Here is a 27955-nt window from a genome sequence, read left to right as displayed (position 1 = left end):
AATTTTTGCCTAAAAGGGCTAAAGCTGCATATACAGAGAAGTGTTAGAAGTCACAATGACACTTAAAGCTCTGCTTGGAGGAGGAGGAGCAAAAATTAAATTTTCCATTCTTCCACTTCTTGGCAAGCAGAAATTCTAGTCATTGCTTTGGTTGAGTCTTGAATAAGATTTTCTTTTAAAATGTGCAGCCAAACTTGAAGCCTATGGTAGAGAGTTAGACATGCTTGCTCTTGTTCATTCTTTTATTTTTTCTGTGCTGTCATTTTTGGTCGCAGGGTCGGCAGTCTCAGAGTCGTGCGCGAGCCACGGTGGCCCCTCTGCCGTCCATTCCTCTAAACAAGATGCCTCGCCCTTCACTAAACCTCAGCCACTCCCGACCCTGTGCCCCTGCCCTCTTTTTCCAGGACAGCTATGAGGAGGAAGACCCTCTGATCATCCAGTAAGATGAGAGAGAGAGAGAGCATAATACTTTCACTGTGAGAGGAAATCACACTCACATTGACTAACACTAACTGCTGTGCACAGCCAGAATTCAGAGCAGTCGTTTCTAAACTCCCACAGACAGGATGTTACATACTTGCACATCACCGGATATATTCTGTTATATGTACAGCTAATTTGAAATGTATATGTTCTATATAATCTATTTTGGTTTACTATTCAGAAAACACTGTACTGTTTTGTGCATCTCTGTTTCTCTCATCTAACACAAAGCATGTTTTAAAAACTCAGTATACACCTTCAGCTAACTATAAAAAGAAAAGAAAAACTTTTTTTCTTTAGAAAAAAGTAAATTGTTCCTCGGTTATCAGATACAATTTAATAGTGCAACATCACAGCTTCATTTATCTCCTTACATCTAAAAAACATTACACCTTCAATTAAATAACCTTATTACTTCTCCACAAAAAATGTCTTTCAATCAAAAAAAGTCACTGACACTGCAAAATCAGTCCTCATATCTCAGACGCCAAGTATGCAAAAAACAAGCTGCTTTGTTACCCAAATGTTTGCAATTAATTCAGTCCTCATAGTAACAGCATGATTTCGCTCTTTTGGAGGAGTAATTAAACTAACCGTTTAACAAAGGCTACACCGCAACTGGGAAAATCTTGACAAAAAATAATAGTTGTGAGCTGCTGAGGCTGCTGAAAAAAAATAAAATACAAAACCACAGAATTGTAAAAGGACAAGAAGAAAGGCTGTTTAAAGAGAGCGAACTGCTTTCTCAGTGTAAATGCTGTGGATAAAAAGCTCTGTAGAGAGTTGAGGAGGAAGAGGGCCAGAGTAGTGGAAAAGTAGAGCCATTGTCTTCCTTTTTGGAAGCTGCCAGTACAGCCTCAAGGGAAACACACTGTACTCAGCTGAGCAGGAATTCAAGGCCTTCAGTGAGTTACAGAGAGCAAAGAGAGGGGGAAAGACAAGAAAGAGGTCACTCTGTGAAGCTCCGCGACCTCGCGGAACAAGGTTCAGCATTGGAGGCAGTGGTTTAGAGTTGTGAGAGCTGAGGGATGCGATTCTGAAAGCAGACTGAGGTCAGAGCTCTGATGTTACTCAATGGGCCTCTCTTACTAGAGCCCATCATGTATTGCCTCATTAAGCTTTCCGCCATTCCACCCACCTGGCACCGCCTACGCCTTTATGACATCGTGGTGAGGTTTGGCATTGTGCAAAAGGCAGAAAAAGCAGACATAGAGAGATGATCTCACGTCATTCTCCCCTTTTTTCATATTTTACGTTCACAATTTCCTAACTCGTTCAGTAGTTACGAAAGAGATACAAAGTTTTTTTTTTTTTTTTTTTTTTTCCAAATGTCTCTTTACTTCTGATCGACTAATGTATTTAGCATGTGTTGTTTTAGGGACCAGAGCCCAAATCACTTAAGTTAAGAAAAAACATTGTAATAATTTTTGGAGTATTACTGCTAAGGGTTTTCTTAATGTAGGGGGTTTATAATATTTTGACAGTATTGTTAAAAATACAGATCTAAACAGAATCTCTGATTCAGTTTATTAATTCTAAACTGTTAAATTAAGTAGTTCTCTGTTTCTGTACCTTTTAATTTAAATTTTTTCTTAATATTGTACTTTCTTTATAAACCAATATACTAATACTGCTAAAAAACATTTATAAACTGTTTATTTATATATTACATTCTATATTGTTAACACTATGTATATTATTACTTGGATAAATGTTAAAAATATTAATTGCAGTTGTTTAATGTTTGTCTTTTGCACTTTTAAAAATAAAAAAAAAACCTTAAAAATTGACATTTTACATGAATAATCAAATAATCAAGCCTAATATATTTTTAGTGTCAGAATAAGGTATAAAAGGTATCCATTAAAAAGAACTGTTAAAATTTGACTATATCTTATGTTTTTATAGAAGAACGATCTTAGCGTTCTCAGTTTTCCAAAATCAATATATTATTGATTATAAATCAATGTATTATTGATTATATTGATTATATGCTGATATTTAACGATATAATCAATATTTACTATATATTAATGCTGCTTAAACATATATTGATTATATTATTAATTACAGTAAGAATCAGTAACAAGGTTTTTCAGAAAATTTTGAATAATCATTTGTCAATATGCATGCATTCCAGGAGTATATTTTAAGTATACAGTAATGCACATATTGGGTGATTAACACAGAAATCATGTTCATTGATGTGTACTTTTAAGTACGGTATAGATTTTATTTCAATCACCGAGTTTCTTTTAATTGAACTTTAGTTGAAAGACATAGCATTTTCAAGAAACAGATGCACTTCCCCATCATTTGCTTCACACTTCAGAGAACAACAGCTCAGTTCTGTTTTCCGTTTGGTTATCCAAGCATTAAGTGGCCAGCGGAACGAAAACATAAACGGAACATTCAAGAAAACAGGAACTAGTACAACATGAGAAGTGCATCCAAACTGAACCAGTGTGCACCTTTTTTTATCCATATGATGCCAAATCTGAAACTGATAACTTGACCTCTTTAACACATACACTATTTAAAGTTTTGGTGGTAACGTGGGTCTTTAAATAGAAAGCATCTGTGTATAGCATGATGAACCAAGTTTACACCAAATTTAGCTCGTCTCAAATATTTACTCAGTATGTTTGTATTATATCCAACAACAAGTAATTCAATAGACAAATAACCGTCAAAGTCAAATTAAATTAAAAAATGATACTTATTGCAAATGACAATAAGAAGAGAGAGGAAAAAAGGTGCCAGTCCACTTCCTTTTTAATACCTATGAGTAATCCGCTGTTAAAATGTACCACTGCAACCCAGTATGATGGTAAACTATGCTTAGCCAGACCTTGGACCAAATGAATGCATTCTTTTTAGATGAAAGACTCGGCTCTGTCAACACATTCACTGCTTTTCTGCTTAAGAGCACCAAACATTGAAAAAATACAGCAGAATGTGATGAATAGATCAGATTTTGGCGGTCCACTTAAAAGAAAAAAAACTTTAGCAGTGGAAGAAAAGACTGGGGGAGACTGGAGAGAGGACAAAAGGAAATAAGTGAGAGGGCCAATGAGAAAGAAAACAGGACAGGGAACAGTCTGTACCTTCACACACTGCCAGGCAGACACATATTAACTCAGCCAACTTCCATCTGAAGTAAGGCCACTGTTTTACACAGATGGTTAATATTCACTTTGCATCAGGATTATCCCTCAGATGTCAGACACTTTTCAGGACGAAAGAGGACTAGATGAATAAGGGACTGAGAGTGAAGGATAGGGCATTCAGGGTAATTTTCATGCCCCCTTAACAAACCAAGTCCAGATTTTTCCTAGGATGTGCATATACTTGTACATTTTCGGAAATGGGAAAAGTATTCTCTTGTATTATAATTTTTATTATCATCATCATGATCATGTTGAACAACAGCACAGCTGCTGACTCATCCGCATACACTCATACATATAAAACACACACACACAAGCACACACGGCAGTGGATTAGTATCCTTTTGCTACAATCTCCATGCAAAACAATGCAAGGTTTGTACGTGCAATAACTGACCTGCCAGTGAAGTCTCTGCACTTCAACAATTAAATTGGATTTGTCAGATAATGTTTAGACAACAACACCAAGTGTTATGACAAATGCTTCATAATCTCTTCCGATACATAAGTCACAGACTCAGATTTACAAAACATGACTACTTTGCCCAAGAAGTGCAAAACTCTGGCATATGCCAATACAAGCCCTTTCAGAGGGCATTATCCACACAAAAGTTTTGTATAGTCTTAGTTCTCAGACAGTTTGTCAGTCAGTGACTACATGACTAAGGTTTCAGTCTGAGCCCTGACACTGAGCACTCCCTTCTTAACGTGGACGGATTTCCTTTATCCGTGACTGCCTAAATGTCGACAAAGTTTAAGTCAAATGTCTCCTAAGTTGTCGTAGATGATGTCTGGAGACTGCGTGGTAGGATGCCACGCATTTGGAGGCGGCTGATGTCTAGATACTTTGCTGTAAATCTCCATGATGTTTCCAGCACCAGCACCTCTTCTACCAACTTCCATGCTGTTGTCATGGCTGTTGCTACTGTTATTGTTGTTCAGGTTAGCACTGGCTTTATTTTGAGGCAGCAGAAGAGGGTCTTTCTTGGGCAGTGCTACTTTGCTTGGTTTGGGTGCTGTGATGGGTTTGGGGCCTTTTGGTCTGGGCATTGGCACAGGTTGTTGAGCCACCTCGTGACCTTGAGGCTCCTCCATTCCCCTGGTTTTCCAGGGTTGCATTTCAAACCGTGCTTCATCATAAAGCGTGATGATAGGCAGTGCAGATCCGGCACGTCCCTCTGGCTCATCATAAATGTGCTCTGTTGGACCTCCATCTGCAGGGTGCCTGCTTCGCCCATCGAATCCCAATGACATTGTCCTCTGCACCTCCAGACTGATCTGATCATAGATGTCTGAGTAGAACGGCTCAGGCTTGATTCCTGTGCCCTGGCGGCTACCCCCCTCTTCGCCTGTCGGCCTGAGGCGTGGGATAGGAGTAGGTATGACTTTGATACTGTCCACCGGGTCCGAGTACAAACAGTCTCCTAGAGAGGGCGGCGCACGTACAGAGTCAGCAGGCTCCGAGTAGAGACTCCCTTGGTCCTCTAACAGATTTTTGGACCCACGAGGCATGGGAGATCGTGGCGGGGTCCCACCAACTGGAGGTGGCGGCTCTGGAAGGCTTCGGCCCTTTAAGTTTTTCCCATCCTCCTTTCTACCAAAGACACCATCCGCAGACCCAGGCTTGCTACCACCAGAATCTCCATCTGGTTCACGACTATTTGCTTCTGAGATGGCAGCACGGATCTGCTGGAGAGCTGGGCAGTCAGAGTCTAATGATGGAAAGCTTTGATGTCGTTCTTCAGCTTGGGCTTTCTGCTCCCGAATGGATTCCTCAACAATGTGAAATATCTCATTCCCCTGCTTTGTCTCAAAGGTGAAGTTCCCTGGCCCAGATTCACAGCGTCGCCCGGCTTCAAAAGAGAACATAACCTGCAGAGCATGTCAGAAATGTGACAAAATGTTAGTGACATTTCTTCACTTTAATTCTAATTCTCTTTTAGGGTCATTCTGTGTCAAATAAACCAAATTTCAGAAATTGGAGAGGGGGGTCATTTTTACCCCCCTGTAATCTGACATAAACCCTGTAATCTCAAGTTAAAATTGTCATTTTGACCCTCTACAAAATAGTACATCCATGACATTTAATATTTTGGCTTTCTTCTTCATTTATGTATTTCTTTCACCAGAATAAAACAAAATTATCAAAATCAAAAATTTTAGCCGGGGACCTCTGGTTGAGATGAAATTACCGTATACACAAATACTTGCTATTTAAATGAACCTTCTTTAAATGAACATATCAGCATCTTACTTGAAAAAAACAAATATGGACCCAGCACACTGGACTTATTGATCTTTTTGGACCCACTTTATATTAGGTGTCTTTAACTACTATATAATAACATTAAATTATTAATTTGATATAATGCACTTTTTGTGTAAATGCCTGTTTTTACATTTACTTATATTTAAAATACCTGCATTTAATTAAATCTGTACTTAATTTTTCTGTTGACCTGACCCTTACTCCTTAAACCTACACATACCAAAGTAAACCTGTCCCTAATCTTACCTGTATCCCACCTTGATAACAGCAAAAGTGTTTCACAATACAGAATTAACACAATAAGTGTGTTGTACCTAGCAATTTTTCTGGCATTAGTACATTGCAGTTAAAGACACCTAATATAAAGTAGGACCATCTTTTAAAACCATCATGACCTGCATTCAATAGTTCTTCACCGCATTAGCTCTGCCTTCCGCCCACTCATAAGGGATAGAGGAAGGCCAACTTCCTGTACCAAGGCAGTTTCTATAGTAATGACAGGAAGCAGAGTTGGAAACAACAGTGCTTAAGTTCCTGCTTTATATGTCATCTGTAGTATGAGGCCAGCTGTCTGCAACAATGCTGGGTTAATGTAAACAGCCGTTAGATAATTTTAGACATGATGTGTGCTGTCTACATGCTAATGTGTGTGTCTATTGGCTATGTATATACAAAGTCAAGGCTAAGTCCATTTTAAAGGTCCTCTATCACTTGTTACCCTCCTACAGATGATATTCAGTGGCACTGAATGTCATGCAATTGAACATTTTTAGCAATCCACACTGATTTTGTATTGGTTTGAAATCTTTGTATGCTTTAATTTAGGACAGTTCAAAATCAGAAAATAACACTTACCCTATCTCTTCCATAGCGACGGAGAAGTTTGTAGGGCCATATGAGTAACTCCTTTTTAGTCTTGGGGTCCTTCAGAATAAGGTTGTCCACATTAGCCCTGAGCCAGTAATTACCAGAGAGACCACAGCGCTCTGATGCTTCTGTCCTCTGGACACTCACCCAAAATTCATTAACTGCAAAATGGAAAATGGGATGTTCTGAGTTCACTTCAAATATAATATCGCAAGTGTGTGGGTCAATGACAAAAAGAAAAATCCATAATAAAGGAAAAAGAAACCTTTAAAATCAAGTTTAATGTACTCTTTTAATTCATGCTGGTTTTGAATTTTTTTTTTTTTTTTTTTTAATTACAATTTTCAAGAACAGGTTCAATTTATTAATTCTAAAAATGTGATCCTTAGATCTTTAATACATCTGAATATGCATGTTTCAATTTTTCAAATTTTTCAAATTTATTTTTCAAGGTATAAGGTTTTTTTTTTTAATATAACAAATTACATTTTTGGAGAGTTGCATCACATTTTTACTAACTTTGTGTTTTATAAAAAGGCCAAATCTGATTATTTATTGACCTTGAGGGTCTGCAGGGGTCCTCTCTCTATGATATCATTCCCTGTTTTGTTTGTTCTCCATGTTTCTGCATGATGGTTGCACCACGTGTCTCTGATTTGGCGTACAAAAGTTTTTAAAATATTTTCTTAAAATATTTTTGTAATGAATAATTATAAAGATGAAAGAAAGAATGCCAAACTATTTATTAGGCTTTTGATCATTTAATAGGCATTGATCACCTAAAGCGCAAAAGCGATGGTGCAGCACTCTTCAAATTGAAAGCACAATCATCGTTTAAATCACCATATTGCATTTTTAGTTTTAGTAGTATGATGATTCAAAGCGTTTTAAATGGTTTCTTCTTATCATGTAAGTGCATTAATAGAGGGAGAGACAGTGTATTGCATTAGAAAAAATGAAAGTTTACAGAGTTTTAGTGACAGTACTACATTAAACTACTATATACAGTATAATGTTGAATATAATGTATAATAATGCAATGTATTTGTGGGTGCTGATAATGCCAAATGTCTGATTTTAAAAAGGGGCCTACATTATTTTAAACATATGTAGTCAGTGCAAGCATATGTGTCTAACATAATTCTATATTTTTAGCTTTAGCATTGAGAACCAGGACCAAGTCCATTCAAGTCAGTCAAGTCCTGATGTAATACCAAATTTAGCATTTTAATCAACAGCACATTTCATTAACTTTTTACCATATGTCTTAAAAATAATAATAATTATAATAAACTTCATTTTGGCTTAGTAGTATAGTATTGTGAATTGTATTGAATTGTGACATGAGTGTATCGTTACACCCCTAAATTTGTGTACTGACAAGACTAACAGAAGTAGATTCTCTGACTTAAAAGTAAAACTGAAAATTCTTTGAATCACAGGAAATTAGCCAACACTGGTCTTTTTCAAATCACATAGGAACAGTCCACAATATAAAAAGTAAAACCAGGATGTTTTTCATTTGATGGGTAACGTACATTATTTCCCTGCTAAATTCAGCACAGATACGCTTCTGCTTATCAGAGACTAAAGGCCATGACCGATTACCCTACTTTCCTATGCTTCTCTAAATGCTCCCATGCAAACTGATAACACATATAAAATAAGTTGCTCCACTGTAATCTATACTCATTGTCTTGGCTATCTCTGGATTGGCTTTTACCCAAAATACCCCTGGACAGGCCACCAACCATCATTATTCAATACACTCTGATGCCCACTGTCATACACTATCACTATCATGCCAGAAAAGGTCTATATAAAGGACATAATTGAGTCAGAGTGCTAAGACTGTATTGTTGCAAAGGCTTAAATGTCAGCTCCCTCACACTTTGAGGAAGTCAGTGCTGCCCTTACTAAAAACAGAAGTGTTCACAAACTATTTCCCTAGAAACACTCAAGAATGCACAGCAGGAGAAGAGGTAGTTTGTGCATTAAGTGGACTTAACAGTGGCTCCTTAACTGTTTACCTTGCATAGCACTGGATGAAGCGAGTGCCAGCAATGAAGGAGGGGGTAGGGGAAATGCCTGAGATTCTGCTCTACTTTCTGTCTTCCTCCATTTCGCTTGTTAGCCCTTTCACTCTGTGACTATTCAAATAAAACGAGTGACACAACCAACTATGTCTTTCTGGAAACAGCTATTGAATGTGTAACCACATTCATGAGCTCTAATATTTTGGGCTTTGTGACTAACATGAGCAGGGAATTTGCATGCAGTCCATTTGCATCTAACAGAACATTTCTGTCTATTCACTGATCTCGGATCAGTTTTGATGGTCTAGATTTACATATAACTTCAATCTAGCAACCAAAAAGTAACTGAATTGACAGTAGAGATGACGTCAAGTCCTGCGTTTTGAGAAACTCATTGCACATTATGGAAATAACACTTGGAGTTGTATAGCTCAATTGAAAAACCGACTGGCTCACACAACCAACAAGTTGGTTAAAACACATGAGTAAATTCATACTGTGCCTTCCAGTGTCCTTTCTTACCTTCCTCTCTGGAGTAATAAATGAGATTCTCTGCCATTTGAAGCTCTTGCTGTCCATTTGAGTCAAAACTACCAAGAGAACCACTTCCTCCCTTTAAGTGATAGAGAGAGAGAAAGTGAGACAGAAAGAAAGATGCTGAGTTAGTATAAGTGCAGCTGTGTTATTCCCAACATATCTGGAATGAATTTTAATGTTCCAGTTGCATCCATAACCTTGTTATAATATGGCTGAAAGGTTATCACACTTGTCATATAATTTAACAGAATTCATTCATTGTTAAACTGGCAAAACTACTATCAGTTATTGTAAGATTGTAAAAAAAAAAAAAACCCAGATCTCTCGTTCTTCTTCAGATTCCAGGGCGAAGTTACAAACGTTAACCACATAGAACCTTTAACCATTTAAAAGTCTCCATGATGTCGTCTCACCTGAAAAGCAATCTCGCACATCTTCTCCACCCACTCATTGGTAATATATTTCTCAGCTGCAAAGACGTACGTCTTGTCATTGGTCTCCACACAGAAGGCAGCCATGTTTTCTTTGGGGCAGGTTTCAGTGACAGCAGGGAGTATGCTGATGCATTCTGACAGACGGATTATCTTCTTGTCCATTTTCTTAGTGCTAGGTTTATCACTGGCGCTGCCCGAGCAATCATAAAACTCAAGCCGTGCGATGCCGTTTTGACTGGCTGGGTACAGTACGAACCAGTTCTTCTTCCATTTCTAAAAAGGAGAGAGGGAGAAGAGGAAGTTTGTACTCTTCTATGAAGATCTGGCAGTGTCTTAGGCAAAATCAACTATTATTCACTCATGGGTCTAAAAACTTCTGAAAATACATACACAACTATTAAACTATTTCTGTTAGTTTGAAACTAAACAGACACATACACAGAATATAGGTCATGTCCATTAAATTAAAATTCACCCTATCTATTTTATTTAAAAAAAATATATTATTTTGAGCTTGTAATTTTTAATCAAAATGTCATAATTAGACAATGGCAGACTTTTCACTGGTGATGTATACTGGAATCCTCCAATTATTTAGTCTGGTTAAATGCCATCCTGTTGTTAAAAATCAACCGCATGTTCAGATATGCCTCCATCCAATTAACAACCAATGGATAGAACCAGGTCCCTGCCGTACATTTTTCTTTTTCAATAATTAGTTTCACTCGCATATATGGAATATGGAAGAAAAGATCTGTCGCTACTTTCGTTACATTGCGACTTTAAAAACAAACTTCCATTTAGCTGCAAATCATTGTTAAAATCAAGGCCATAAAATCTAGAATTTTGTACAAGAGGTACAATTGTACAATTTTGTCAAACTTGCATCACTTTCTTTATTTAGCATGTGGGGTCATAATGCTGAGGTCAACTAGAGGAACTTGACAATGACTTCTAAGCCCCTTCCTCCAGATGGACAACAAAAAGCATACTCTGCAGCAAACAAAAGACATCTATGTGTGTATGGGTGTGTGTGAGAGGGTGAGTGTGGGTCAGTTCCTCATATTGTTTGTAACGTAACAAGAAAAGACAATGATCTTCAAGCACAAGTATTTCAAGCTGATTCAATATTGTGATGCAGATGTGTAGTTGCTTGAATAAACTAATGCAGTGTACAGTACACACTACCAAAGTCTACTAATAATGTTGGTAAAATTTTTACGTCAAAACAGCAGTCATAATTCAGAAATAATTTTCTACCCTGTTTTTGACATTTTGGTGTACAAGTTGCATGTCTCCTTTAAGACCTCATGTAAACAGCTATGATTGGGTTACATCTTTGCATGAAATATGAATATTATACATGTGGAACTAGAGATGTTCATTTAGTTTTTTTTTTTCCTAACCGACAACTGACGCTTGTTAACTGATCATTAACCGTTAATCAACAACATTGTCAAATTAGAATTAAATTAAATTAGAATGAATAGGTGTCTGTGACTGCGACCCATTATAAATATCAAAATTTGTTTTCCAGGGGTTTGTGCAAATAGCAGCATAAACAACAGAACATGAGGATTCACACATTGTCACATCACGCACATGCAGCGCTTCTGTGAAAGGAAAAAAAAAGCAGAATATACCTGTTTTGTTTTTATTGTGAGTAAACAAATTTAGAGTTTGAATAATGTCTTACTCTTATCTGTATGACTATAAATGACGGAGTAGTATTTTAAGTTGTTTCCTCTGTTATAAGGAAAAAATTCAAGTGATCACGCCAGGGCCTCACACGCACACACACACACAACATATCAGTTCTAGCACTGCTAACAGGCTGTGAAAATGAACACAGCCTGTTCATTATAAAAATAAAATACAGCGATACGAACATATAAAAAGTTACAATTGCTCAATTCAAATAGTCCGTAGTGCAATCTGTGCCATTCAGTGTGAGCACCACCCCACTGTTAAGCCAAGCACAATATTTGCACATGTGAAGGATGATATTTTACGTGGATATTGTAACGCGAGTGAAGTACAAAGCCTAGTTTACATAGTAAATAATAGTTTAGCATGCAAATACATCACAAAACGGAAACATTTGGATTTGTGCTAAATGAGAGCGGTAGGTTACGTAAGCCAAACGGCGGTTTCTGTTTCAGTTTCACTTTAAATGAATTTGTTTTGGCTTGAAGTTTTATATTTTTCATTCTTGTTCTGTTCTGAATACCGTTAAATTGAAAAAAATGATTTGGAGTGAGGGGAACTAAACTGGCCTATAGCTATGTTTATAATATTTGTAAACATTTCGCTTTATTTACCGGTATTTTACATTATTTCTAAATGTAATAAAATGTGAATTATCTGTTTGTTTGTTTTTTCTTTCAAAAACACAATTTTATATGTAGATAATTTTTAAACCAAGCAGCAAACATTTTAGAATATCTTGAAAAATTACTTTAAAAATTATTTCATTTACTTTTTAAACCGTTTAACTGATAGTATTAATCGGTAAAAATACTGATGTTGATGTTTAACCAGTTGATTATGAGCGTATACCTATGTGGAACTATATGAAAATGCAATTATGATTACAGTTGCTGTGGGGGTTTTGGCAAGAGAGCAGAACTTGCAATGAACTAAAAAGATTAACAGCTTTGATCACTTTCTGTATATAATTTAATCACAATTTGAATAACAGTTGTTTTCATGGTACTAAAAAGAACAATGTGAAGCTGACATTTCAGTAAACAGCTAACTACATAAGTCATTACATATCAAGACAATCATTTATCATAGATCAGGCTTTAGAATTAACATAATTACGTGTTATGGCATTAAATCACGTTAAAATAAAAAGCTACTTCCCAAATGTTAAAATGCTTTGGAAGGTATGCAAAAAAGATGCTCTTCCACAACAAAGGACTGCATAGCATTTGGAAAAAGTTTCAGGAATCTATTTTTATCCCAAGTGATCCTGTTGTAATATCTGTCCCTTCACTAAGATTAGACCAGTCGACCAGCCATCAACTGGTTTCGATTGTTTTGTTTTAACTAATCACATTTCCTGACTTGTACACAAACTGCACTGTAATCATTTCCCAAATATCATTTGTGTGGAAATATTACAAAGTCTGTAAACAGGACGCTAACACAGGCCAGAGATGGAAAACAAAGACAATGCAAAGAGGAGAGGAGAGCACAGATGAACTGGCAGAGAAAATATACCAGTAGCAAGCTGACTGTTCGTTAATGCGTTAAATATTGTAAGGAAAATAAAAATATTGAACTGGGGGTTGGGGTTTATATGAATGTATCTCTGTATGACTATCTTCAGAAAAGTTTTGATGGCATTTTCTTTTCCTCTACCTCTGTATAATGCCAATTAAAGTAGTGTTTATAAGCGAAGAGCTGCTTTGCGTACGGTGGTAACAAAGGAAATGATATACCGCTGCTGTTCCATAAGCGTCACCTACTGTCAGGGAGTAAATTTGCATTTTAAGCCTTATAAAGCTATCCGTTTGGGATGTACACTCAGGATGTTGGGGTCTCTAGAGAACCCAGACAATAAAATGTGATTGTGTATCAAATTAATGTTTTTTGTAATTTTACTCATTTTATTAATATTTTTACTCTACATTTGTACAGTTTTAAATTTATATCAAATTAAAAAAGTTTTTTTTAATTTTTTTTTTTTTTTTTTCAAAATAACCATTTATGTAAAATTCACTTTAAAAAAAAATCCACATTTCTAATTTTTATTCATGGAGATAACATGGACAATTTGCCATGGTGTAGTGTAAGATTTTTGCCATTTGTTGGAAAATACAGTTTTAAAAGTAAAATAATTATCACTATAACCAGTTTTGGATGATTTTATTTGACAAATTATAACAGCACATTTTATAGTCTCACTAATATATTCGTGTGTGTGTGTGTGTGTCTGTGTGGTTGTGGTTCTCCATGTTGGACGTGTCATGACATGGTGTCACCACTTTATTTTTGTAGTGCTTCTGCATTTTGGCTGATTTTATTTGAGTTTGTGTTTGAGAGCATTTTGCATTGTGGCTGTTTTAAAGTGTTGCCACTTTATTTCTGTCTATGCGTGTTCTGCTATGTGTTCTGTTGTGTCTGATTTTCAGGAGCAATTTTATCCAAAAAAAATATTACAGCAAACGTCATTTGGGGTCAAAAAGACCCCGAATAGCTTATAAGGGTTCATTCAGTACATCTGCAGTTTTTGCTTCATGCAGGTATGTTTTAGCATAAGAACAAAATGAGTTTACTGTAAGCCATTAGCAATGAAACTATGTGGAAATGTTATGCTTTCACTCTAATGGCAACTTCCCTCACCACAGATTCTATTCACAAGTCCACATTCCTCAATATAGTAACTCTCAGCGCACTGAATAAGAGTCTTGTTGGGTCATTCATGTATCTTATCTGCCTTAATCAACCTCTTTTACACAACAAGACAGTCACAGGAGTTCACAGCACATATAGCACCCATCATGGGAAGGGTCACCCGCCCCCTTTAGTTACTGTTGCTATGTCCGACAAGCCATGCCGATCTCTCGCCACACATCATGTTCTCACGCAGTGAAAAATACATTGCGGAGCAAAGAGGACACTGACAACGCATGGACAGACAAGACAGAGCACGCTACTTTTAATATGAAACAAAGTCTCAAATTTTGTCATTTTTAGAGAAATTTAAACAATAAATACCTTTTTGTGGCTCTTTAATGTGTCGTGACAGATCGCTGCAGCGCCCTCAGTTCAAACAGCTCGTGAACCGATCGTCTCTCCCTACTAGTTCATTTATAGCATCAAATAAACATGAATGAACATGAGAAGGAATGTTGTTTCAATCGCGAAAAGATGTCAGTACACACCATTTTTCAAGTTCAAGTCCACCTACGTTAATCTGCTAACTCCCCTGACTGCTTTGTCGGACAAAATGGTGGATTTGGCGTTATGATTGGTTAGATTGCCTGTCAATCAAACTCCTAGCGAAGGGTCAATTACCACAATGCCACATGCTTTAAAATACAGCACACCTGAGCACATGGTGAACTGACTACTATCTGTCATGCAAAAATCAGATAAACTGAACTCCATAGAATAAATCACAAATGTGTCTACCTTTTAGACAGACTCCAACACTTGACCATTGCGCAATGTCATCAGATACTGTACAGACAGCAGATGTCAATGTGGTAAGGATGATGTGTGGGATTACCCAGCATGCACTGTTTCCTCCACCACTCTGCAGGTGTTTGTGCAGCCATGTTCATTTAAAAAAAACTCCCCTTTCCTTTTGACTGACTGATGCATTCAATGAGGAATTAGGACTATACCAATGCCAGTGGATACAAATTCAAACATTGGTGTAACTGAACACTTTACACAGTACATATCACATTACATATCATATTAATTAATGCCACAATCAAATTAATCAGAATGGGGTGGTGTGGCATTATTTTATTTATACAGAGCTTGTATAGCCAATAAGGCAACACTTGAGGAATATACTGTGCAGGATGGAAATTATGCAAATGATCAGAAAGAAAGAGAGTGACTGATAACTTTATCAAATCTGCATCCAAAGCTAATCTGATGAAATGTTTAAGTATGCTTCTGCATGCACATTTGCTGCACTTTCTATAGGCTAAATAATTATGTAAAAGAACACAGCTTGCTTATATAAAAATATGCTCGCAGTACAAATATACAGGCTTTAACCCAAAAATATTAATTTCCTGTTGGTAACAGCCTAATACTTGCAAAGCACAAACATGTGAAACAGTAAAAGTTAACAGATATGCTGATAGATATGCACAGACACAGTCACATGTGATTTCATCTTGTTAATAAGTAGCCAAATGTGAAAGATAAACTGTGAAAGTAACTTTAAAGTTCAAACTTTAATAATATATATATATATATTTTTTTTTCATACATAAAACATTAACTTGATCCCCAACACTGGCACCAAAATGAATGACTCCTTTAGAAAATATTCACCTGTTACCATTACCAAATAGATATTCTGACATGAGGTGGGCGATATACCAGTAGACACGATTAACGGGTAGAAATTTGTACCATGTGACTGCTGCAGATTCATTTAGCCGTTGATAATGTTTCAAGTGATATTATATGCGCTCCAAAATAAAAGATAACCAGTCCGTTCTCAGGTGCGTAAATCAAGAAAAGTTTGATCAACCAAAAAGCCAAAATTGTCTGCACACTGAAAAACATAGAATTAGACCAAAGCAAGGGTCAATCACAAAAATTACTTATAATAATAATAATAATAATAAGTTGATAATGTTGCCATAGAAACACATAATTCCGAGGACGTGAACAGCCCCGAATAGAACATCATGTTTTGTCAGCTCGACACTATGGTAATTACGACGTGGTGTGAATGCAGCATATAGTCTCAGATGTTAGTGTGCTGGTCAGGAAAGCTTATCGTTTGCATGCATTTTTAAGCTTTGCGGTTTAAAAACAAGTAATTTTAAACCGTTGAAGCTCAATAAGCAACGAAAGAGAACTCTGTATGCGCATGCTGTCTGCATGAGAGATGGTTTCTGAGCGCTGTGATATAATGATATAAGATTTTGGTCATATCGCCCACCCCTATTCTGACGTGCATTTCCATTCATGAAATTGGAAATGAACATGAAAATATAAAAACAGTTGGATTTGATTAATATTTTGCATTATCAAACTCTCATTGTGGTCCAAATACTGATATAAAGGTAAAGTACAGTTCAATAGTATGAATTATATATTAACTCTCAAATAATTCTCAAAAGCTCTTTTAAAACAAATATGACTGTTGCTCAGTGACATACTTAGAGATGACGAGAGAAAAAATAACTTTTTATTCACTGCACAAAGTGTGCCTTCCCATTTGCCAATAAAAGTAACAGAGACCAGAGATAAAAAAAAAGAACAAGACAGTGGTAAAACAAATTTTCCAATTTGTGTATTTGAGTATGTCTCCAAAAAAGAAAGCTATAAGACTGACATTTGACTACAAAAGAAAAAAGTGCATATATATATATTGCTTTCACACATTCCCAGGGGTTTCCAAACTTTTTCCCCCACCCCTACGAACTCATACTAAGTCATAACCCTACTAAGTCAGAATTTCGGTATCATGACAACACTATATTCAGTAGTGTTTTATATTGGTTGTTTATTAAATAGAGTGCTCAGGTACTCTAAAGTTTCTTGAACTGTAGTAAAAGTAAGAGCAAAGGCCAAGGTGTGCCAGGCAAAAGATATCACTCCTCCATACACAAACGAGTCTAAGGACTGTAAACTGTTTGCCCTGTCACAATATATGCTTCACACAATTACGGCATGCAGTAAAGGCTGTGTTTCAAACAATACAGAGATACCGTTTTTCTCCAGAGTTATGTGATATGAAATTCCAACATTTCTCCAAAAGGGGTTTTAAACTACACTTAAGTTAGCCCTATTTCACAATTTTTTGAAAGGGTTTAGTTCTACATTGGGTTAAGCAACCGTCAACCAATTATAAACCACCTCAGTGCTCAATGAATATTCATGCTTTTGTACAGTAGCACAAATTGATGTTTAGTCTCTGTCTGAAGGAAAGAGTTTGAAAATGTGAAACAGAAATGTGTATGACACACCATTGTGTTACATAAGAGATCTACGTGGTAACATTTCCATATATGGACAAGCAGTTACTAAAACAGGTTATGTGCTTGTTGCATGCTGTATTTGGCAATGTTATTGACCTCATGAATATGAAAATAAAAACATTTATACAGGTCTTACAAATGTAGTGTTCGAAATATTGAAACCTGACTACCATGGATTTAGCTCTTGTTAGTTCAGAGAATAGAGAAACTGTTCAATCATGGCTGTGCTCATGCTAATGTTGGGTGTGAAATGAAAACAGCTCTCTATGGTAAGGCAAATTAAATAAAGATAATTGATAGTACTAAGAAAAAGAATAAAAGCAACTGCTTTGTTTGGTCAAATGTTTTACTTTGCACACCTTACACAGAGTTGTCAAACATGGTACATGTACTTTCATACAACATTGTCATGTTATTTTTATTGTCCAACCTTGCGTTTCCGTTTTTTTTTTTTTGTTTGTTTGTTTTTTTGACAGTGTGTCTCACAAACCCAGTGACATGTTGCGTTGTTCCAGCCTCCAACTATCCAAACTTTCATTACTAAACAAAAACCTTACATCAGTGAAGGGCATGAGGTTTTATGTCCCCCAAAAGTGCAATCATGTCTTCACGATGCCAGGGACTGACACTCGCATTGTGCAGAAAACACATTTTCGGTACATTACAATTGTAATCATACATTTCTTATTCACTCTTTTACATTTGTTAAGTTGAACTCTATTTCTGCTGCATGTATAGATAGTACTATTAATCTGTAGACAAAAAACAACAACTCTCACAACAGCATGTGATTCAGTCATCACACTATGAGTCTATCATCAGCCTCTAAAGAGGCATCACCAAGCACACAAGTTTACTTTTAGTCCTGGAAAACTAGTGTTATAGTTGACAATATATCTTGTATTTGGCTATTTAGTTGTAAACTAAGCTATAACCTTCTTACAACGTTCATGTGCTCCTGATCTGAGAAAAACCTGCATGTATGAATGGCAGCATTAATGTATTATCCTCAGTTTGAATTTCTGCTGTTGCCTGAGGCTAAATACATGTAGCTGTGCTGTGTGTTCGTAATTTGCTTACTTCCATATAACAAAGACGTTTCAGACAGAGATAGACAGAGGAAGTAGTGAATAATGAATTAATGACAAGCCAATGCTCCAGCAAGATGTTTTTGATCCAACACAGGTCTGACTAAAGACATATGACTCATATCAATGTCTAAAGAACGACAAAAATACATGCCTAACATATTCAATGAGAGAGAAAACAAAACAGAGCCTTTTGTGGTCATGTGTCTGTGATGTAGCATTTTCCACTGCACGTGGACAGAGAAGAGAGTGGAAATTATTTAGAGACACAGCTGGCCGCATGTATGTAGGCTATAACCTTGTTCAGTGGTTAGATATCACTCATGAAAAAGAAAAGGAATCTATGTTTATGTTACTGACCCAAAAACATAGAATACGCATGAAGTCAGTTTAAAGTTGAAGATGCACTGTAGCACAGGATCTGATGTACTCATTCATGTGACAATCTCATGACACAGAAGAGGAATAGATAAGTCATTCTTTCTTACTGTTAAAGAAACTACTTAAATTGTCTTCAATGTTAATTTAGATTCTTTCTTTTTTTTAAATGTTGACATTTAAAACATTTTGGTTGATTTTATAGGACCTCTTTCTACTGTCACTCTCTATATGATTGGATAAATTTGAATTTGTAAATATTAAAACATTGGTATTAAAATATTGGCACATCAGTAATGTGATGCACTTTTAAAGTTACTTAAAAGAACATACTTAAAAGTACATATTTATATTTTCAGACTGGAAGTCTGTGCATCACAAAATTGTATGGTTACGCATACATTTTCATTATTGTTTCTTTAAAGAAAAAGCTGTTGTGCAATTTTGTTTTAAAATAATAGTAATATTTGAAGAAAAACTTGTCTACCAAAGTCAGTGTTGCACAAAATCAATGCAACTTTTTTCAACAGGCCTATCATATTTTGACATTTCATAGAAAAGACTGATCTTAAAAAAGTCTTGATATGCTCTACATTTGTTAAAAATGTTTAAAACAATACTTTTTAATTTGATAAATGTTTGAAAACTTTGCATTGCAAAATAATGTGTGCACACTCAAGTGTATTGAAGGTGCCAAAAAAAAAAAAAAAAAAAATTGTTGTTAATTTATTTATTTATTTATTTTACTTGATGGTTACCCCACATAAGTCACCGAATCAAAATTTGTGAGAAAAAAAAAATGTATATAAAGTTTTTCAAACAAGAATACAAAGATGACATGTGTAAGAAGTTGACACATGTGTTTAAACTAGTGAGATACTCCTGTTTATCATGTCAGACATCGTCATAAGTCATTGACTCTCAAATCAAACAATATATGAGACAAGCTCTTACCTTTCCAAACTTCTGATGCTGGACGTACAGCTGTCCCTCCTTAACGTGAGTGTCCATTTTTAAAATACTCTACCGCGGCACAACAAGATAAAGGATAAATATATTTCTCAGTCTTTAGACTTTTTTCCGATTTCCTACCGCGCGAACTTCCGCTTGGCAAACTTTTGCTTCAGGGGCGTTTCGACGGGAAATCATTAAGATTAATCTAACGGTTAAATGAATGTTTGGAGGGAAAAAGCGAAATGTTATAACAGAGTGTTTTCATACTGCTGGTCCTGAGTTTTGAGACGCTGCTCTGCTGCTGATCTCTCTCTCTCTCTCTCTCTCTCTCTTCTCCTCGCGATAGAGGAAGCGCGCGCGCGCCTACAGCCTTTCCTCCCACCTACTCCTCAACCCAAACATAGGCAAAGCATGACGCCTGAAACCATCTCTTTTCACTTGCAGTTATTATAGCTTTCGTAATGTCTGTGTTATAATGCCTGTTATAATGGCGTCAGAGAAAAAAAATCACAAGACAGGTGCAGCACCTGTCTTGTGATTTTTCACTGACAACATTATTATTAGTTTGATGTTGCTAATTTATGACTGCCAGTTGTTATGCTGAGGTGCTGTTACTGCTAATTTAATTTATGTATTTACATCCATTGATTTGATTTCTCCACCATTAACAGCATTCATTTAGCACTGAAATAATGAGGAAAAAATCCAGGGTGTCCTATTGACTTATATGATTAGTCTTTTTATTTTTAGAGAAGAATGCACTGTTTTGTCTAAGCATTTGATCCATGTCCTTCATTGGGCTGCCTCATAGAGTTTTCCCACACATGTGTTTTCATATTGTAGATCAAATGATTTGTTTTTCTTTTATCCTTGATATTGTACTGTACATATTGTGCAAATGTAAACATTTGATTTTCTATTATAAATTAAACACTGGTGCAAATCGTGCTGGTTAATGTCGCCATGGTAAAGTTGTGATAGTTATGGAAGCATGTATAATGGGTTAAAGCAGTAAAAGTTCAAAATGTACAAACAAATCAGTGATATTTTACACCTTTTTGCATAATTTTGCAGCAAAAGTTTTTTTTTTTTTTTTTTTTTTGAATCTGCCAGGAAGTTATGGTATAGATGTATAATTTCCAGCTTTTATAGCAAACATTAAAAGTCTAAACTACAGCAGAACAAAGAAACATGATTATATATATATATATATATATATATATATATATATATATATATATATATATATACATAGAGAGAGAGAGAGAGTTGAAATCTGAAATCCTGACCCCAGCCAGGGAAAAATAGAAGAAATTCATATTGTTCAACCTGAATGGTTAAAAACCTCAACTCCATTCTCAGAGTTAAGATCAGAATCAAAAGCAAACCAAATTAGTCAACCAAATTTTGAAAATATTTTTCATTTCTGTAGCTGTATTTTTGTACTTGTCTTGTATCCATCAACATTTTTAAGAATGCATTTGTAAGTTTACAATGCAAATAATGTAAATAGTAAAAATTAATTGGATAAAAGAAAACTATTTAATTATTTCATAGTACATCTGCGATCGTGAGAGACTTTGTACAGAAGGGATTCGTTCAATAATGCTGCCATCTATTGGTCAGAGTTTGTGATGCATGGATGTTTTTTTAATTATTTAATAATTATTTTAATAATTTTCAATTGTGTGTTCATTGTTTAATTATGTTTATAATGGTTGTTTTAATACAAACAAACCTTTAATTAAAAAATTCTGGAAAAAATAAAAATGAAATATGACAAAAAACCCCGAATCATATTATCTTATCTTCACTTAGATATAGAGAGATGAGATAGAGAGATTTTATGTGAATTTAGGTAATAAAAAAAATAGCTATCTGTCAAAGTCCTTGTGTTATGCACTGAAAGTTGTTTGAAGCAGCTGACTGTGATCGGTCATGTGACTAAAGAGGAAGCAGTCGAGATGAGCGTTGTGTACGGAGGAGTGGAGGGGTGAGTTTATGACAAAAACATTATTATGAAAACGAATATAATCCATTTTAATGACATTTTAAAATAAAAACCGTTGTATTAAAAAGCATTATGATGGGCGTTGCTCTAAGCGCGTTCTTCCTGCCAGTCGTTTGCGAATGAATAAATGAAAGTGACAGTAGCTTCAGAGTAATGAATGAGAGAATTTGATTGACAGTGGTGGGACACACTCTAAAGCAGTGCTGGTTTCTGCTGAGGGACATATCCTCGCTGAGACAGATGGACCATGTACAAACCACTGGGTGAGATCAGAGAACATCCTTCAATATAGACTGAAGTTATCTATTGTGTACTTGAGTCCATCTACAGCATTTTCTGTTCATTATAGTTGGTTGGTGTTGATAATTGTATCAATGGTATCAACGACATGGTCCAGAAGGCTAAAATCAAGGCAGGGCTGGACCCGGACACACCACTTTGTTCATTGGTGAGGCGATGCATCAGTCAGTAATCCTCAACATATTCACCTTCATCAGGTCCCTTTGACATTGTCTACATTGTGTGTTGACAGGGCATGTCTTTGAGTGGTGGAGAGCAGAAGACTGCTATCCAGAAGCTGATTGATGACATGAGGGAGAGATACCCTAAACTGAGTCAAAGTTATTTCATTACCACCGATGCCATTGGTGCTATGGCAACTGCCAGTGACTATGGTATTATATGTAGCGTATTTGCAACCAGAAGTAGTAAAGAATCTCACAACACAACTGTCATCCTAACTTTTTCTTTTTCTGTCTCTTTGTCATAGGAGGAATAGTAGTGATATCAGGCACTGGTTCAAACTGCAAGCTGGTGAATCCAGATGGCACACAGGTTGGCTGTGGGGGCTGGGGTCACATGATGGGAGACGAGGGCTCAGGTAACCATGTGGAAGGAGAAACCGACTGATGTCACAGCACTGTGTCTGTGATCACACACACCCAGTCTTATCTTAGAAAGATTTTATCTTAATCTTACAAATAAATTCCTCGCAAAGGCTCAGGCACACATTCAAACCAAATTCGGAGGTGGTCATATTTACGCTCGGTGACTTCATGCATTTTTACTGATGAGATTGCAGTCCATGGAAGTTTGGGAGCCCTGTAATCCACATACCTTTTAGGAAAGTAGTGTAAATATGCTCAGAGACACAAATTTGTCCTGTGCAATAGCTAAGGATTAACTACTTACTTATTGGGTAGTCATTGTACTAAAACTAGGGGTTTACACTACTGTTGAAAAGTTTGGGGTCGGTTTTTAAATGTTTTTGAACATCTCGCCAATGCTGCATTCATTTAATCAAAAATACAGTAAAAACGGTAATATTGTGAAATAATGTTACAATTTAAAACTATTTTATTCCTATGATAATAAAGCTGAATTTTCAGCATCATTACTCCGGTTTTCAGACACATGATCCTTCAGAAATCATTCTAAAATGCTGATTTGGTGCTTAAGAATGTTGAAAACATTTTTGTGGAAACCGTGATACATTTTTTTTTCTAGTGTTCTTTGATGAATAGAAAGTTCAAAAGAACCACCTTTATTTGAAATATAAATCTTTTGTAACTTTAAAAATATATTTTCTGTCACATTTAATGAAATGAATGTGTCCTTGCTGAATTAAAAGTATTTATAAAATACTGACCCCAGACTTTTACTGTACATGCATTGTCTGATGTCAGGCTACCAGGTCTAAATGATGTTTTATTAACAAAGTTCAGGAGGAGCAACGTTCAAATAATCTGACTAATCATCACGTCATTTCAGCCAGCTATCAACAATCAGTAATCAACATATCTACCCAATCAGCATGAGTGAAGGCCTATATATAAACACAGTCGACTCGCCCATATTCCTCGACAGTTTTTTCAGCATCCCTCCACCACCCCGTCTCCTCACACTCGCCTGTTTACTTTCCTAACCAGAAATACGGGGGGAGTACTCTGGGTTCGGGCCAAATACCGAGCTCGGAGCTCTTTACTGGGACAGCACACCAAACACGCATACTATTATGCTTACTATTTACTATCCGATTATTTGTAAGTGTGAACTCGTAAAACAGCAATATGTATCGGCCCTTTCTGAACTGATCTGATCATCCAAGATGGATGTTATTACCAAATATTAACAGGGCCTAAGATTTTCTTTTTCTCTGTCTTTATCTTCCTGTAGCATACTGGATTTCTCACATGGCTGTTAAAACCGTCTTTGATGCCAGAGATAACCTCGTCAAATCTCCTCATGATATCACCTATGTTAAGGAGGCCATGGAAGAATATTTCCAGGTTAGGACTTGTTCATTTGATTTAATTTTGTGCTTAAATTGATACTTGGAATAGAAATAATGGTGTTTCCTTGTCATGTTCATCTCCAGGTGTCGGATTTGATGGGAATGCTTCCTCATTTGTACAGAAACTTTCAGAAGTCACACTTCGCAGGATTCTGTAGGAAACTAGCTGAAGGTATGCTACTAATGAATGCAGCTAAGGTTGTGTGTGCAATGCATTACGTCACACATTTTGACTGTTTGTGTGTGCATCAGGTGGCAGTGCTGGTGATGCTTTGTGCCAACACGTGTTCACGGAGGCTGGAAAAGCCCTCGCGCAGCACATTGTAGCTGTCCTGCCCAAAGTACACCAGGTAAAAAAAAAAAAAACACCCACAGTAATAGAGCCATTCTCACTTCTTTTTCTGATCATTTGTCACTGTCATCTCTCATTCATTCAGGATTTGTTTTCTGGTGAGCTTGGCTTGCCTGTTCTGTGTGTCGGTTCTGTGTGGCGCAGCTGGGAACTGATGAAACCAGGTGTGTAATGTATTTATAGAGTTTTTCTTCTTCCCTGCACTAATCTCACATCTGAGAATGTTCAAATTTGTCCTGTCGAAAGTATGTAGTGATACAGAAATTGTGGCTGGTAATTTTTTATGGCCTTTAACCAGTATCTTTTTTAATATTATATTGTAAATTCAAATTGTTTTGCCTGCATAAAAAGTGAAAAAAGCTCTGATCTTTTGATCAGGAATCAAAATTTTTTAATGTACAGTAGAAAGAACTTTGAAATGTAGACCGTTTGAAAAAGTTATTTGAATATATATATATATATATATATATTTTTTTTTTTTTTAAATGAGTAATAATCATGATAATTAAAAAAAAAAAAAAAAATGGTAATATCGGCTGATATGGTCACCTGCAGTGTTGGGAATTAGTTGCTTTTTTTAGGGAGTGACGCAATATTTTAATGCATTACTTTTGAAAGTAACTTTCCCCAACACCAGTATATTGTGCATCCCTATTTGAAATAAAATCTTGAAATTTGAAATAAAAATTGAGAAGAAATGTCACCTACACAAGGCTTGCTTGTTTCTTGTAAACAGCACGACTATGTTGTATGTTTGTTTGCTGCCAAATTACTGTTGTTTTGACACCCAGCCCACTTGTATGAATTTGCGCATTACTCAGGACCATAAAAGAGAGACTTGTTAAGACCACAATCACATTAGGGCTGTTTGGTTTTGGCAAACATTATAATCTCAATTATTTTTTGTCAATAATGAGATCACGATTATGTAACAGTTAGTATAGACTGCAAACTACTACATTTTTAAGGAAGTGCGGAATCTGGGAAAAGGATGTGCTGAAATTATAACACAAGATGAAGCAAAAACATCATTGCGAAATAGAATGCGGCAAAGTAATCTTGATTATCCTGTTTTCGTAATCGTTGGAAGCCAAGAAATTGTAATTGAAAATAAAATTTGTTTAATCGCCCAGCCCTAATTCACATAAACTAAACATTGTGATTTGGTGTTTTTGTGCTGCAGGTTTCACTCAGGTCCTCTCACAGGCTCAGGCTCATGGTTTCAGTCACTTCTGTAAGTACAGCCTGCTTACTTTACGTCAGTCCTCTGCTCTAGGTGGCGCTAAAATGGGGGCAGAGAATGCAGGAGCCAGCCTCCCTATGGACTACTCAGCCAACGCCAATGTGTTTTTCAGCCACACCTTCAATCAGTGATCGGGAAGAAACAGACCTGAGATGAGAGTTGCCGCTACAGTTTTATGTTGATCTGAAATGAGAACTTCCTGTTTTTAAACTGACTGAGAAATGTTTCCAGACTTTCCTCTTGGTGGTGCTGTTTCTTAAACACCCATATCTTATCAATCAACTTATTATATGTATCTATGATATAAATCTCCCCCAAATTTTGAAGGCTTCCTATTAAATGCACATACATGTACCTTTTTTTTTTTTAATTAAAAAAAGCAATTTCTGAACATTTTTGATATAAATATGGTAAAATCTTGGTAAATATGGTGGAATAATTTTGTTAATAAACATTTACAAAAGCACTTTTTTTTGTCATTAAAAACTATAGGTTCCTATAGGTAATTTGAAAATAAAAAATGTATAATTTTTATTTAAATATAAAATCGAAATATGTACATTTTTAGTGTAGTAAAAACATTTGTTTCTTAATGGGCAGTCTTTTGGATGAAGTAAAAAAGATTATGTACAGGGAATAGTAGAGTTGGGCTGCTACGACTTGGACATGGACTCGAGTGCAATTCTGAACTCGGAAGGACTTGGGTGGACTTGTACTCAAACTTGACAATGACTAAAATTTTTCAGTGTTAACATGAAAAATAAGAGAAACAAGTAACATAAATTAAAATAAGACATTAATAAATGTCTCAGACTCAAACTCAATTGGTTAAGGACTTTGACTTAACAAGATGGACTCGGACCCAACACTAGGGAATAGTCTAAGACATTCCTCCTCTGCTGATAGCAGAAATCCTAGCTCAACCAAAATAGATTTGTCTCGGTTCAGGAGCTTTACAATCTTTAGGCCAAAAAGATGTGATGTAAATGTAATGAACTTGATTATTGGTGCAGGCTAATGACTGTCAGCAAGCATCAACGTTCCTAACCCCAAACATCCCCTCCTCTTCCTTTTTACCACATCCTGTGCGTGACCATACAAACAGATGTAAAGACCCACCACTATTTGTCCTCGTTACAGGATGTACTGACAATAAGATTGTGCTAATCATCATGAGACTTATTTAGAGACGTATTTTAGGCAAGTTGGTCCCTCTACGAACTTGAGCAATGAACAGTGATAACTAGATCAAAAGATCCATGATTAATGCATCAGTTAACATTCAGCATTCACAAGTGCCTATGAAAATGAACAAGCAATGCTGGAACTTTCAAAAACATTAAAAATCTTTCCGCATACTTTTGAATGAGTTTATCAACAGCAAATCTTTGAGGTTGATAACAACAATAAACTGGGTTTAGACATGATATATAGAGAGTAATAAATGTTTATGTCTGTGGTAATGCAGTGAAAACCACAGTAAGAGCACAAAGACGGTATATAATTCAAACTGAAAAGCTGTCAAGCACAGGTTGTGTTCATAATCTTCACACTGTCTGGAGAATCACTGTCTGTCCTCCCACAGTCGTACTTCTGTGTCCTTTTGCCTCCATTCTGCTGATGTCTATATCATCTTCACTGCACATACTGAGATATCCTGTCAAGTTTGCAGACATCCATGTTGCACAATTAAACTGTGGATGAAGGTCATTGGCGTCAAGCGTACATGACCAATAAAATGTAACCAGTTATCTGAACAGTGTGTACATAATAAGGTACAAGTGATCTTATGGTTTGGGGCCTTGTTTGTCTAAAAGAATGAAAACTATTGTTCACAATTTTTAATTCATTATTGAATAATCAACTTTTTAGAATTTGATTATAAATTATTACAATAAATTGAGAGTTTTGAGACCAAATGGAATATTATATCAGTATAAGGAACACGTGATCGGAGTATGTAGTGATGTGCTGTTACTGGGCCTGAACTGTGATATTTTTGAGAACAGCTACTCTGTTAATCAAATTTACCTTAAACGGTTAATTCACCTAAAAATAAAAAATCTGTCATTAATTACTCACCGTTATGTCGTTCCACAGCCGTAAGACCTTCATTCATCTTCAGAATACAAAATAAGATATTTTTGAT

General features: G+C 36.0%; 3 protein-coding genes across 3 annotated transcripts in view; 2 read left to right on the top strand and 1 right to left on the bottom strand.

The window, feature by feature from the left end:
• The window catches only part of m1ap (meiosis 1 associated protein), a 38918-nt gene extending 34472 nt beyond the window's left edge, over positions 1-4446 (top strand). Inside the window, exon 10 of the mRNA XM_051899586.1 lies at positions 276-4446. Coding sequence (XP_051755546.1) covers positions 276-443 — 168 coding nt within the window. The 3' untranslated portion in view covers positions 444-4446. The remainder of the gene's footprint in view (positions 1-275) is intronic.
• Positions 3863-20370, bottom strand: dok1b (docking protein 1b). The gene is made up of 5 exons (XM_051899585.1): positions 19908-20370; positions 9776-10069; positions 9348-9438; positions 6778-6950; positions 3863-5525 (listed from the first exon to the last, which is right to left on the bottom strand). The coding sequence occupies exons 1-5, from the start codon at positions 19962-19964 to the stop codon at positions 4413-4415; spliced, it is 1728 nt and encodes a 575-aa protein (XP_051755545.1). The 5' UTR covers positions 19965-20370; the 3' UTR covers positions 3863-4412.
• Positions 20371-21536: 1166 nt separating this feature from the next.
• On the top strand, positions 21537-26272 carry nagk (N-acetylglucosamine kinase). The gene is made up of 10 exons (XM_051899589.1): positions 21537-21900; positions 22097-22181; positions 22268-22366; positions 22451-22592; positions 22688-22798; positions 24094-24206; positions 24296-24383; positions 24464-24561; positions 24649-24727; positions 25747-26272. The coding sequence occupies exons 1-10, from the start codon at positions 21872-21874 to the stop codon at positions 25935-25937; spliced, it is 1035 nt and encodes a 344-aa protein (XP_051755549.1). The 5' UTR covers positions 21537-21871; the 3' UTR covers positions 25938-26272.
• Positions 26273-27955: the final 1683 nt, after the last annotated feature.

The sequence above is a fragment of the Ctenopharyngodon idella genome, chromosome 7 (genome assembly GCF_019924925.1).
Source record: "Ctenopharyngodon idella isolate HZGC_01 chromosome 7, HZGC01, whole genome shotgun sequence".
Taxonomy (NCBI): Eukaryota; Metazoa; Chordata; class Actinopteri; order Cypriniformes; family Xenocyprididae; genus Ctenopharyngodon; species Ctenopharyngodon idella.
Note: the sequence above shows the minus strand (reverse complement) of the source record. Positions and strands in the feature narration are given on the sequence as shown.